Below are 14,872 nucleotides of genomic sequence, written 5' to 3'. Positions count from 1 at the left end.
CCTTGCTTCTCAAACTGTCATGTGTCTTCAAAACACCTGGGGTCTCTTGTTCAAGAGTATAGGAGGACCTCTGAGCTTTTGCCCTTCTCAGGTGATGAGGATGGTCCTGACCAGAGTTTGAGTGGCAAGACCTTAGACTTGATTAAATCTACCACCAGAACCACCGAGAACAGCTCTGCATGACCTGCTGTCATACAGTGGATTGGAAAATCATGGCTTCTGCCAAATTGTCCATTTTTTGGCCACAGACCTTGTTTCTTTGATAGTTCCTTAGCTGTCATGGTTTTTCCTTTTCTTATCGTCTGATTAACTGTCTTCTGGAAATGCTCTAAGGAGCGTGGACAAACCCTGATAGGTTACAGCTCTAACTAAACCGCTCTGGGGCAGAGAACCACCTGGTTCAAATGAGCTCAAGACTGTGCAGTCGTGTTTAGGAACAATGTGGTCCTTTGGAGGGATCTAGAGCCTAAAATCAACTTAGGCCTCCATCCTTCCCCTCTTATATGTGTGCTTCTTGCCACAATAGTGGGAAAGGGGGAGGGTGAGAAGCTAATTCTTCCTCCGAAGTGATAATAATTTGATGCGTTACCCTTTAAAGGAAATTGGACAAGGCAGTCCTAAAGAAGCAATGTCTTAATCTAAAGGCGAACTCTCTACTGGTGTCATCTGAGGCTCCATGGCAGACTAGTGGAAAGGACAAGTGGAAAGGGGGTCATTTAGAACCTATAGTGACATAGCTGCTTTTTCCACTTTCCCTGAGGCTCCAAGTCATGTGAGACACACTGCACTCGGTTCTGCAGCACCTAGGGCATGAGAAACAATGTCCACAAGGTTGGCTGATTTGGAGCAGTTAATTTTTTTCAAATCAGCCATGGGCTGGGGAAGAGCTCATGAATACAATTTGAGTCATTGCTTCCAAAGCCAGACCAATTAGGAAGGAAAGCAGCTTTTGGGTAGAAATAACTGTTTCAATCAAGGGAAGAAGTGAGGCAGCAACACTGCTCTGGGGAAAGCTCTGGAACTTCCTCTAGCATGGTGAACTTGGGAGAGACTATAGTAGAAACCAAGGCAAGAGTTTCCTCAGTAATCATGTAAGGAAAGTTGAAGGGGAGCTCCTGAGACAGGATGTTGAAACGAAACCATTTTAGTTTCAGTTTTGGCTGAGGCTGTGAGACAACAGACACCCCAAGGTAGAGTGAAGTGTGCAGATCTTGGAAAAAAAAAAATGATGGTGGAAAGCCAGTTTTATACCTATAGGTGACCACCTACACCCAGCCTGCAAAGGAAGTGGAGAGGTTGAGAAACACGTTAACTAGGAGATGAATTATGGAGCGAACTGTCTAGTGTATTCCCAAGGGCTTCAGTGTGGCCATGTGACTAGCTTGATTTCTGACCCTGGAGCTTGAGAGACACAAGGGACTGTTTGATTCCCATGAGAAATCCCAAAGTCTGGCTACTCCGACGGCAGTCTGTATGCCCAGAGTTTTTTGGGCAAAGGATGTGTGGTGTTTTTCAGGGACCAGATGTCAGCCATCAGAAGAGAGATCTAAAGTAAGATCTTCAGGGCACCTGGGTGGCTCAGTTGGTTAAGCATCTGTCTCTTCATTTTGGCTCCCGGCATGATCTCAGGGTTATAAGGTTGAGCCCCATGTGGGTCTCTGCACTGGGTGTGGAGCCTGTTTGGGATTCTCTCACTCCCTCTTCCTCTGCCTTTCCCTTCCCCCCTCCCCTTTTTCTAAGATCAGCTTAGATTCTTTCTGTGGGACTGTCTGGTGGCACAAGGGGGCTTCTGCAGAAAGAAGCTAGAGATCTACCTGCAGATTTGGGGCTGTGGAAGGAATTGTAAATGAGCGGGTAGCCAGCCAGAGAAGAATTATATTTGTCCATGTCTGGGAAAGTGCAGGTGAGAGATGGTAGGATCACCAAAATGTCCATGTAAGAGCCCATAGGATGAAGAATCAGCTTTCAACACCTGCCAGAACTTGGGAGTATGATGCCAACTCACAGCAGGATTAGTCAAGTAAAAACTCTCCTACTCTTGCCTCTCTTCCTTCCCTTACTCTGGTCATGAAGGATTCAAAATCATTATTAGCTAGATGTGGGAGGGGCAAAAGCACAAGGTTAGGTGTGAGGTGGAGAGAGAAGCCAATTGTCCTTAAGCAGGTCCAAACTGAGAATGGGGAGTAGCTATATCTTTGTGTGAATATCAAGTTTGATTATTACACTGACCTAGATATATCAGTTATTGACTAGAGAATGTCTTGTTACTTGAAGGAGCAAGAAAAGTTACAAGATTTGTCCAAAATTTCATCCATGGATAAGAACAAAGTGGTCCCACAGGATATATTTAAAGAATGAGAGAGACACGGCTTTATGATTACATCTTATGGGTCATTGCTTATTCAATGTAACAGTGATTTAATGGATTGCACAGTGAAATCAGACCATTCTGCTATTCTCATTACAAGATTCTCTAGAAAATACATTAGCTTTAGGATATGTTCCTGAGTCAGCTAAGACTTACAGGAGAGGCCAGATTCATACTGTCAGAATTAGAAGGAACACTGCGCACAAGCAACCCCAATACCTCATTTAGGAAATGGAGGCCAGAGAGAAGAAAAGATTTTCCCAAGCTTGCATATAGAGATATCAAACAAACAAACAAAACAAAGCAAAAACAAAAACCACAAATGCATATAGTATTGGCTCACACAGACTATATTTAATTGGCCAGCTTTCATTGCAAAGGCCAAATTTCTTCCTGTTTCCCAGATCTCAGACAGATTAATGTAAAATTGTAAATGGAGTTCTTGACAGTATCTAAAAAAAAATCTATGCTAAGAATCTAGATTTATCCTTCCCTGCTGTCCTCTTAAGCTCAAAATATAGCCATGCTTATTATAAGCATCTTTCTGTTGAAGGCTCTAAGCCTATCTGTGAGCACATACCTGCAAATGTATTTATTTTTCATTATCTGTAGTGGTCACTCTATACCTCAAAAACTTTCCCTAGCTCATGTATTTGTCTTAACACAATACAAGGTCTCATGTAGAGACCTTGGAACAGAAGGTGCATGGAACAGAAGAGTGTTCAGCAAATGTTTGTAGAATGACATAATGACTAGATTCCAGTTTCACTGGCTATGTGTTCTTTATATATCAACAATACTGCTTCCAGAGAAAGAAAAAAGGCAACATTTCAGCTCATTCTTGGTAAACTAGAATCCAGAGCCTAGAGTCATGTTCAACTTTTTACAAACCCATAACTCAGGGCTGCTAAGTGGAGGTATCTAGCCCCTTGAGCACACAATGTGTGGCCCCTACGTGCCCTTACTATCCTTTCCACCAACTTCCCCATGCTAAGCTACTCTGCAAAAAAACCACTCAGCCCCTGGATCACTTTCCATCCTGTGATGAGAGAGAAACACTAACTCTTACTGAAAAATGTATTTGATTCATGGCCTGGTCCAATCCCTGCAGCAACAGACACTCTATTGACATGAGTGGGTATCTGAGGCCCCCAGGCAAGACCCAAGTAATCTATTTCTTAGCCCTAGTTTTTTCAGGATTTCCGAGTTCCTTAGTGTCATAGTCTTTCCATGACTCAACAGTGATGGATAAGTGCCCAAGAGTCTAAATTAGAGGAGAGTGAAGAAAATAATTCATTATATATGATGTGGTCTCATTATCTAAATTCTAGCAACATAAGTCTGAAAGCTATAACGTCAGCTCTCAGTAGCTGGGGCAATCTCTTCCCACTGCAGCCTGGGTGAGAACTGTCTAGATACCCTGGGTCCTGGCCATGCCTGAGCTCTCCCGGGGTGGGGGAATGGCAGCGAGGCAGCCTGGGAGCCTTCAGCTCCCAGGAAGGCAGGGACACCTGGGACCACCTCAGGGACAGGCAAGACAGACAAAGCCTACCTGACTCCATCCTGCCTTCCTTCTTCTCCTGGGCTTCCTCAGAGCCACTGGAGCCCCTGGAGAAGGGCTGGTGGCTGAAGAGGTCATCACACAGGAGGCTTCGGCACAGCTTGGCGAGGAAGCGAAGGACATACCCAACACTGTTCACCACAGGCAGGCTCCTCAGGTGCTGTTTCCCATCGAAGGATGCTGAGACTGGAAAGCCACAGAGACAGCCACTCAGAGTGGGGCACAAGAAAGCCACAGGGCCATGGGAGGAGGTTTTTGTTTGTGCGGTTGTGCCTTGGTTTTAACAGACTTCACCTGTTTCTTCACTCTGCCCTGTTTGTGTTCCAGGATCTCACCCAGGAGCCTACCCCGCGTTTAGTTGTGGTGTCTGCTGAGTCTCCTCTGGTTTGGCACTGGTTCCCAGTCTTTCCTTGTTTTGAATTACCTTGACAGTTTTGAAGAGTACCAGTCAGGTATTTTGTAAAATGTCCCTCAGTTGGGGTTTATCTGATGTTTTTCTCATGATCTGACTGGGGTTAAGGTTTTGGGGAAAGACAGGAAGTGCCCCTCTCATCACATCAGATCAGAGATATGTGATGTCCACATGACATCCCTGTGATGTCAGGCTTCATCACCTGGCCAGATGGGGTTTGCTGTACTTCTCCACTGTACTCTCCATATTCCATTCCAAACAACAAAAGGTTGTGCCCACACTCAAGGGTAGTGGAGGATTAAGCTTTACCTCCTGAGGAGGGAAGAGTCTCTCTATCATTCAGAATTCTTCTATAAGAAAGATCGGTCCACTTTCCTCCATTCATTCATTTATTCAATCATTTATTGGTATCAGTATAGACACAATATTTATTTTGTACCGTGGGTTATACAATACTATGTTATTTATTTTGTTGCTCAAATTGTTCCACCTTTTCTCTTTGGGACTTCCAGTGCCCTGCATCCCTATGACATGCCCCCATTTTTTTTTTTTAACAAGTTGTTGGTTACTGAAACTTCAATATGATTCAGATTCATCTTCAATTTCCCTGCCCTTGCCCTAAAACCAGCCATTTCTCCAACAGCTCCAACTCCTTGTTACTAAAGTGTGATATCTAGAAATCAAGATTTGGGCACTGGATAAGCTCATTGTTACTAGAGTGTCAGTAATTCTGGGTTCTTTTCAGTGGAGAGAGCTAAGAAATATATGCATGTATACAATCCTAATTATGTCTTTCTCTGTATTTATGTTTAGAGATAGAGAGATGGATAGAGCTAGGTCAGTCAGTAGACTGACAGGTAGGTCTAGATCTAGACGGATAGATATCCAAGTAAACCTGAGTTCATGCTGAGGTCTCTAGATCTAACCCAGCAACATAGAATTCAGGGTTCTTTCTGCTCTTCTGGGAAGGTGTCCTCAAAAAGAACAGTAATCTGTCCATGGTGATTCTAGATGAAATTCGATGTCGACAGGGTTACTGGGATTTAGAAGAAATATGTTAACTTCCAGCATGTTCTTTTCTGTAATTGTCCTCACGGTCTCTCTCACACCATGAAGCTTGTGTACCAGCTCCACGGTGAGGAACACTAGAGCAGACCCTGAGACGACACTCTGCTCCCAGCCAGGCCTTGGCCACTCATTGCCAACACCTAGAGGGCAGCCCTGTTTTTCATGTTTTATCTCCCAAAGGCAGGAGCATGGCAGGAGCTGGGGCAGGGGTAACACTAGGATTAGTTTTGATTTTAGAACTAAAACAAAACAACACATTTTAATTAGGAAATCAAAAGAATCCATTTGTGTGTGTGTGTGTAGCTCTTTATAGTCTGACAAGAGCCTTCATATTCATCCCCTCATTCAGCCCTCCCGACTATCCTGTGAGGACAGTAGACGAGAGGTTATTACCCCATGTTACAGGTGAGGAGATTGAGAAATGGGCGTAGAGTGGTTTTTCCGGCTCATATGGCCTCTAGGTGGCACTGGCCTGTCACATTAACACTCTGGGTGACTATTTGGGAGAGCCAGCAAAGAGCTGCCATGTGCCCACCTAACGGGTTTATCCTAGGCACTCAGACACTCTGGAAATTCCCTCTTAGTGTGAGCATTGCCGTTGGCCTCCAATATTTTAGAAGACCAAGCGTGATGGAAACTGAACCCACAGAAGGAGAGTCTGGGGTCATCGGGTCTGTCCCATAGATCAGTGTGCATACGCTCCCAGAGGTGCCTGGAAGGGCCACCTGCTAAAAGCAGACGTGGCATTTATGACACCATGAGGTCAACCCCTCTGGGATAGTGTGGCTCGGGCAGAGCACGAGGCTTATGGGGAACTGCAATATTGCTCCTTTAGCCTTTGGGATGGCCCTAGGCCCACCCATGGCAGTCTGGTTCCTTTCGCCCACTGTGTCAGCACCAACATCACCATTTCCTGTGTTGTGTCATGGGAACGTTGGGAAAGCAATGCCCTAAGGATTAGGTTCTGAGTACCAAGTGGGAGAGTCTAACTATTTCTCCTTGAGTCCCTCCCTGAGCCATCTTGGGGCTATCACAGGCTCTCTGAGCTTCCATACCACCATTGGTAATGTGAAAGACCACCTTGCCACTTTGCAACCTCAAGGAGGCAGCATGAGGAGTCCCCCAGGGCTACTGCATTCTCCAAGACACTAAGACCACGTGCTGAGCTCTGGACTCTGGGAATCCCTCAGCCAAGGGAAAGTTGGCAACAGGGCTCTGTCCAGGCTTGTGTTGGCACCAGGCACTGTAGAACCTGCCCACCCCCCCATGACAAGGCCCTGAGGCCACAGAAAGACTGAGCAGGAGAGCAGGGAAGATGGGGTTGTCTCTCCCAGCTTAGGGAGAGGAGCGGCAAAGAGCTCAGTTAGATGGGATTTGCTCAAGAGGATGGGCACACGGTACAGGAGCAGCTTTCTCTTAGTACCATGTCTGTGTCTTGACACTTGCTACTCAGCAAGGAAAAGAACAAGGCCTTCAACCTCAGAGGGCAGCCCAGGTTTGTAAACCTGGCTCTCAGACAAGAATCTGGAGAAGAATGGCCAGTGGGTTCTCAGAAGGCTGACAACAAGACCCTCCTCCTGGCCTCTCCCAACGCAGTACTTCTTCCTCTTGTCTCTGCTTCTGCTAAAGTTTCTTAAAAGTCACCCTGGGTAAGACACATGGCACCTGAACCTTGCCAAGTTCTATTTTAATCAGTTACCAGCAAGTCAGACCCAGCTTCCTGCTCAGAGGGAGCTCCAGAAGGTGGGCGGAACCAATCACATCTGGGGAAGCTGTGTTGGACAACCTCCATGCCCCCAAAGCCCTGGGGATCTAGGGTTAAATAAAATGCCCAGAGGCATTAAAGTCTCCCCCCCTTCCCTTAGACAGTCATCAGGGTCACCTGCACCACCCCAGTTGCTGGGGAATCTTCTCCCTATTCCCTGGTGATATGGAGGCCATGACCTTGAGGCTGGGCCAAAGATGACACCAGTCTGTCCCCTTGGAATCAAGACATCTTGCAAAGACCCGGTGTTCTAGGGCTTAATGGCAGGTGGTGACAACAGTTGTGTAGAGAGCCTTGGGTGGGGCTGAAACTGGAGGACGGTGGTGACAATGGGAGAAGAGAATGACCCTGAAGCATCTTTTAAAAAACCAACAACCCAAAATCTTAAAAAAAAAAAAAAAAAGGGCGCCTGGGTGGCTCAGTGGGTTGAGCCGCTGCCTTCGGCTCAGGTCATGATCTCAGGGTCCTGGGATCGAGTCTCGCATCGGGCTCTCTGCTCAGCAGGGAGCCTGCTTCACCCCCCCCCCACCTGCCTGCCTCTCTGCCTACTTGTGATCTCTCTCTGTCAAATAAATAAATAAAATCTTAAAAAAATAAATAAGTAAAAAAAAAAAACCCAACAACCCAGCCCTTGAGAGGTGCTTGGAACCATGAGCTTCCCCACTGCCCTGCATGGTGATACATGCCAGGAAGAAAGAATGAGGTAGAGTAAAGCAGAACAGATAGTGACAAGGGCTGATATTTTAGACAGAGTGGTCAGAATAAGGCTCTTGGATAAGGCACCATTTGAAACCTGAAGAAATTCCGGGAGCAAGTCACACGTGGACAGCCGATGGAAGAGCATTCCGGATAGATCAACAGGGACAAACACCCTGAGGCAGGAGCCTGGCTGGAGCTAGCAGAGGGAGCAGCAAGGAGGCCACTGTAGCTGCAGCAGAGTGGGGACTCAGGAGAATTGACTAGGAGATCGAAGAGGTTGCCAGAGCCAGGTTACTTAGGACCTCTGGGCCCTCGTAAGGACGTGGGCTTTCTCTTGGAGTGACATGAGAACCACGGAAGGTGTAGGACAGAGGAGGGCCATGATCTGACTTTGACTTTTAAAGAATCAGAGTGGCTGCTTTGAGTGGTGAAACGTGGCTGGATTCTGGATACATTCTGAAGTAAGAACAATAGGATTTACTGATGAGCCGGAAGTAGGGGGCAGTGAAAGAGGATTCAGATGCTCAGTCTTCTTGTCCAGGTCCAGAAGCATCTTCTCCTCGAGCCCAGAGAGAGACCTCCAGCACACAGGCTTATTGTTAAGGCCCCCGGAGCCCAGCAGATGGAAGACAGACTCTGGCTACAACCACTGTCCCCCAAGCCTGATTATGGCTTCTTCCCTCTTCCGAGAGACACCCACACCCTCCTCACACAACCTGCCCCAGGGCCTTACCTGACACCATCTCACCGCCATAGCCCTGTTTGACCAGGGAGAAGACCAGCTTCTGCTGGTGGGCACAGTCGATGCACGCTTGCACGGCCTGCTGCAAGACCGCTGATGGCCTCTCGGGCCCGAAGTGCTCCGGGAGCTGCTGCAGCTTCCTCCTCTCCAAGTACGGCCCTGCATTGGCTTGCTTATTGATGTAGAGGCAGACTGTGGAAACAGAGACCCACAAAGTCCTCAGCATCGGTTGCATCAGGCCAGGGGGCTGTTTCTGTGTGTGTGAGGGATGCCTCAGCTGTGCCCTCCTGGCCCTTGGGAAAGCTGGGAAAAACAAAGGTGGGACTGATTCTTCCCAACTTGAAATGAACAAGGGGCAACTTCCAACCCCAACTTCCGGGGCTCACTATCAAGAGAACCTCTTGGTTGGAAACAGATAGGCAGGTGGGTCCCCTCCAATGTACTCAAATCGGGATTGCAAACAATTATGGAGGTCAGTGTGGACCATGTGTATAAATGTATTTCCATACTGGGCATGTACACATATAAAATCTCCCCCCCCCACCCAAAGAGGCTGTTAAGCTACACATAATGTTTGCTGATTTTTTTGTTGTTGTTGTTAACTTGCATTGAAAAAAAAATTTCAAATGATGCTGATTACTCCAAAGACTAAATACTCCAAGAAGTTCTAAAGAGAGTGCTATTTATAATCTCAGAGATATTAAATACACAGATGCCCATTTAGGTGAGCCCAACCAATGGTCCCCACACTTTTAAAAGTCATAGACCCCATCTGTATATTTGAGCACATGCCCAAAATGTGCTTATTTATTCGTAGGATATATACATTTTGGACTGTTTTAATATATTGCATGCATCTTAAAACATAACCAAGAAATAGAAAATTTTAAAGGATGAGATAAAAATAAATATTTAATGGCAGGTGTCACATTTTCTTCCCCATGGCAGTGACTTCTCTTCTATCCACCCCCACTCCCCCCATCCCAGGTTATGAGGATCTTACCTTGAGGATCTTACCACTAGGGCAAAGGAGTGTTCAAAAGGGACTTGAAGAAGAGACCAATAGGATATGAGAAGGATTAAACAGTAACAAAAAGGGTGAAGAAAGTTCGCTTTTATTGAGCACCTACTCTATTCCAGGCACTTTGTATATTTTATCTTGTTTAATTCTCAAGACAAGCCTGGGAGTAGGGTATGATTACTTCCTTCACTAATGAAGAAACTAACGAAGAAATGAGGGTTGTTTGGATGCTTGCTCTAAAGTCTAAAGTGTAATTAGGGGTGAAAGAAGGATTTGGACTCAAGCCTTTCTGATGTCAACGCTTGTGCTCTTTCCCCCCCACGAGGTTGCCTTCTCTTGTGCTCATCCCAGATGATTAAGGAAGTCTAATCAATAAGGGACCTTCATGCCAGGCATTATGCTAGGTCTACGCTACAGATTCTGGGGGTCCCTGGCTTCACAGAGCTGGGAGCCCCTCTGGGAAGGTGGAGCCACTCAGAGCACTCCAGGATCCCATGCGAGACTGTCACTTCAAGACACACTGGGGAGGTGTTAAGAGGGCCCATCGTGGGGACCCTAGCAGGAAAATCAGTGAAGGGTTTTTGGAGCAAGTTATGCCTGAACTGAGATGTAAGGGATGAGAAGGATGACCAGAGAGGAGATCATTCCAGATAGAGGGAAGGTAACATGCTGAAATCCTATGGGGGGCTCTAGGGACTGAGAGGAGAGCAATGAATGCAGGGGTTTGTTGACCACATAAACAAGTTTGGTTTTTACCTAAGAGCAATGGGAGGGAAACTGAAGGGAATCAAGTGGATTGGGAGTTGGGTGGCTTGTGATGAGGGGGACAGTATGTGTGTGTGTGTGTGTGAGAGAGAGAGAGAGAGAGAGAGAGAGAGAGATGCCATCCTACTGCTGGTACTCTTACAATAGAAATGTTTGTTGGTGGATACCCCATAAGAAAGACTGGACTGAATTCTACTCTGACTGGATTGGAGACACCAGATGGGACTAAGGGAGGTTAGGGTCCTTAGGAGATCTGGAATCACAAACACAGGGTTGGAAACTCTTCAAGGTAAGCAGGTTCACTCTTGGTGAAAAGTAAATGTGGCTCTGAAAAGAAAATATTGGGCCACCAAACCACCCTTTCTAGTCCCATCCCAGTGCAACTGGCTGAATTTGAGGTGTCTTGAAAACCAAGTTTCAAGTAATCCTATCTGTGAGACACTTAAGCTAATGTTCTCAGAGAATTTGGTTGTCCTCCTTGCTGTCTAGCTAAGGACTAAATCCTTCATTAGAGCTATCTCAATGGCAGCTCTCCAGTTCACAAAGCATCTGCTAGACGGCGGGCTGGCCATCACAGCCTTAGAGGTCATTCAACTGACCTACCTGTGAGAGCCTGTGGGGCCACCAAGCTGGGTATGGTGGCTGCATCCTGAGGGATGGAGCTGAGGTCGGGCTCCGGTGTGCTTCGCGGAGGTGAGAGGGCTAAAGGAGTCATAAGAACCCGAGACTTGAGCTGCAAAACAGAGCCCATTTGGTCAAGGAAAATCTAGAAATACACTCTACACTTGCCCCCAATTTTTCATGGACATCAGGTTACCCATTGCTACTCTATCATGTTTCCACAACTTTCTATTGTGCAGTAAGGGGTTGAACTTCAGATTCAAGTTTATGATCGAGATTCATGTCTGGGGTCAAATTCAGAGATCAGCTCTGCACCTTACCCTTACAGTGTATCTACCCAGGAAATGACTGGTGTCAGGCAGTGAGTGTGGGAACACAAGAGGTATGACAGTTGAAGCCTGTGAGCCGTCTGAGTGCAGAATTTAGGGGAGGGGACGGTACCCATGCTGCGAATCCCTAGAATCCTATGGACAGAGCTTTCCCAACAGCTACCCAGGGACCAATTTGGAAGCTCTCCTCACTCTCTGCTGAGCTATCAGCTCACAAAGATCACTGGATCCTGCTGGGAAAAAGACCAGAAACCATTCCTCCAAGGGGCTGCCATACTACTCAGCGTTTATTTCCTACAGCAGAAACTGTCAAGGGCAGCCCAAGTGTGGACATGAGTGTATTCTCTGGTGGTGAGAAGCAGCCACCTTTAAGGGCTTGTTTGAAATGAAATATGAGGAGCTGAAATTTGTTGATATGGAATAAATGGAGATGACTGGTCAGTTGCTTATGTGCCAACAAGTCACTCTTGTGGGCAAACCATAGCAAGGTTAGACAGAAAATTGTCTAATCCACCAAAAAATATTGAATAATTCAGTCACGTCACCTCTTTACCACTGACCTGTGTCTGTTCTCTACTCCAGACCAATTAAATCATTCTCTGGGAGTGGGACCAAGGCATCAGGAGTTTTAAAAGGTACTCAGATGATTCTAGTATGTAATTAAGGTTGAAGCCACTGCTCCACTGTTTTTCAAATTTAAGGTGCAATCACTCACCTGGGGGATCGATTAAAATATCTATTCTGATTCAGGAAGTCTGGGGTGGGGCCCACGATTCTGCATTTCTAACAAGCTTCTAATACTGATGTTGCTAGTCCGTCGGCCATATTTTTAGTAGCAAGGGTGTGTATTCTGTTGTTAATATATTTGCAGACCCCACCCATATATGCAGACCCCCCCATATTGAATCATCAATATGGAGTTGATATTTAAGGCCATGATAATGGGTGAGCTCATCAGAGAAGAAGAGAAGGAGTACAGATGGAGAAGAGAAAAATTCAAGCACAGAGCTCTGCAAGACTCCAACATGTAGAGTCTTGGAGGGACCAGGAGGAACCAGCAAAAGAAACCAGGAAAGACATCCAGTGGAGTAGAAAGAAAACTGAGAGAGTGGGTCCTTGTGGGAGCCAGAGAAAGTGTTTCATGAAGGCGAGGGTGGTCCGCCATGTCAAAAGCTCTGATCACAAGGAAGACTAGAAGTGGCCTTTAGATGGAGCAACTTCTCAACAGAGAGAGGGTAGTACAGTGGGTGGGATGAGAACCTGATTGGAATTAGCTCAAGCAATAATGGGAGGGGAAGCACTGGGATCAGGAGTTAAAGTCAACTCCTTCAAGGAGGCTTGTCTGGAAGGGGAGCCCAAAATTAGCCATAGCAAGAAGGAAAAGTCAAATCAAGCAGTTTTTGCCCCACAATGGGAGATCACCTCACACCCATCAGGATAGCTACTATCAAAAACAAATTAAAAAAATAATAAGTGTGGCGAGGATGTGGAGAAATCAGAACTCTTGTGCACTGTTGACAGGAATGTGAAAAGGTGCAGTAGAGCAGTTCCCCAAGAAATTTAAACTAAAATTGCCCGGCAATTCCCACTTCCAGGTCTATATCCAAAAGAACTAAAAGCAAGATCTCCAAGAGGTGTTTGTCCACTCATGCTCATAACAGCACAATTCACAATAGTCCACAAGGAAGCAACTACCAGGGTCCACTGACAGATGAATAGATAAACATAAGGTGATATGTACACATAAGGGAATATTACTCAGCCTTGAAGAGGAAGGGAATTCTGGCCCATGCTACAACATGGAGGAGTCTTGAACATATTTGCGAAGTGAGATAAGCCAGTCACAAAAAGACAAGTATTGCATGATTCCACTCATTTAAGGTACCTAGAAGAGTCAAGATCACTGAAACAGAAAGTAGAATAGTGTTCTCCAGGGGTTGGAGGGAGGAGGGAATGGGGAGTTGTTTAGTGGGGACAGAGTTTCTGTTTTGCAAGGTGAAGTTCTAGAGATGGAATGCATAGCTATGTGAATATACTTGCTACCAAGCTGTACACTTAGAAGGGGGTATGATGGTACATTTTATGCCACGTGTCTTACCACAATTAAAGCTTTTTAAAAAGTATATATATATAAATACTTTTATACAAACACACACACACACACACACACACACACACACATATTTTGAGACAGGAGAGACATACTTTAATGCTGAGGGAAATAATCCAGCAGAGAGGGAAAGAAGGATGATTCAGGGGAGTGCTTGGAGAGCTGGCAGCATCAGGACTTTAGAAGGTGAGAGAGGATGAATTTAGTGAATGGAGGCGGGTGGGTGGGAGGGCTGGGTCAAGGCTGCAGGGAAACTCAGACCTTTCATCTATTTTATTGGAAAGCAGAGTATAATGGCCCTGATCTGGTGGGGGGGGGAGGCGGGGGGGGGTGGATGTGGAGATGGGAACTTATAAAAGGTCTCTTCTGTTGGCTTCTAATTTCTCCATGATGCCAGAAGCCTGAGTGTGAGGGTAGAGGAGGGCGTGTTCATGAACAAAGGTGTGGCTGCTGAGCGGCATTGAGGGTGCAGTGGGAAGTGTGGAAATGAATTTAAATTCACTGAAATGAATTTACAATGAAATCAGTCAAAAGTGAGCACCCTGGTTGCCCAGGGCTATCTGGGTGCAGAATCTGGGGCTCTGGCAAGAGACCCAATGTTTGTCAGAAGCTACAGTAAACAGAGATATCATCTTATTCTGTGTTTAGCATTTGAAAAATTAGTTATGCTCTGCTAAATACTGTAGAAATAATCTCAAAGACAACTCAATGGTGGAAAGGAGGGGACCAGAAACCAGCTGTGACTAAGTGACCGTGACTTTGGCACGGTTCCCTCACCTGCCGAGTGTGACAAGGGCTACATGTTACCCTGCCTGTACTCCCAGGTCGTGCACCACGCGTCCCCCTGACGGTCCTTCTAGGAATGAAATGCTATGCTGCATGGCTTGTGATGGAGAGGCTGGTGGTAGCAGTCCCCAACAACTGTGGGCAGTGGTCTCTAGAAGGACCTTGGCTAAATTCTCCATTACAGGCTTAAAGCCCTCCAACCAACATACAGATAATGATGTTGGTGGGGGAAAAGTAAGATTTGGCAAGTCACCAATGTTCCCCCTGTGTCTTTAAGAAAATCGCACAAAGATCCTCATGACCCTTCCCTAGAAGCATGGTGATGTGATAATGGTGATGATGGTGAGGATAGTGATGGTGGAGAGTTTCCTGTTTGTATAAGTGTATAATAACCCTAAGATCTAATGCTTGCTCGCAATTTTAATATTTATTAGAAAAGGGTCTGTTTGTTAAATCCATCTCTGAAGAAGTAATACAAATAGAGTTGGCTCTTAAACACTGCCCATCATTTCTGATCAGATAAAGCAATTGAAGGAATTAGAATAAGTCAGCTGGTTGCAGGGCAAACCAGGGGCATTCATCCTACCCCTCAAACAACTGCTGGGACTTTTGAACAAAGAAGAAA

General features: G+C 46.1%; 1 protein-coding gene across 2 annotated transcripts in view; it reads right to left on the bottom strand.

Annotated features, from left to right (window-relative positions):
• SCML4 (Scm polycomb group protein like 4) overlaps window positions 1–14,872 on the bottom strand; it is a 99,203-nt gene that overhangs the window by 23,392 nt on the left and 60,939 nt on the right. For both annotated transcript variants that reach the window (XM_080805153.1, XM_080805152.1), the window contains exons 3-5: window positions 11,005–11,134; window positions 8,607–8,807; window positions 3,921–4,115 (exon numbers count right to left, since the gene is read on the bottom strand). In XM_080805153.1, the coding sequence (XP_080661279.1) occupies window positions 3,921–4,115; window positions 8,607–8,807; window positions 11,005–11,134 (526 nt within the window). The remainder of the gene's footprint in view (window positions 1–3,920; window positions 4,116–8,606; window positions 8,808–11,004; window positions 11,135–14,872) is intronic.

Source organism: Martes martes (genome assembly GCF_963455335.1).
Source record: "Martes martes genome assembly, chromosome: 6".
Taxonomy (NCBI): domain Eukaryota; kingdom Metazoa; phylum Chordata; class Mammalia; order Carnivora; family Mustelidae; genus Martes; species Martes martes.
This window is presented reverse-complemented; position numbering and strand designations above follow the sequence as displayed.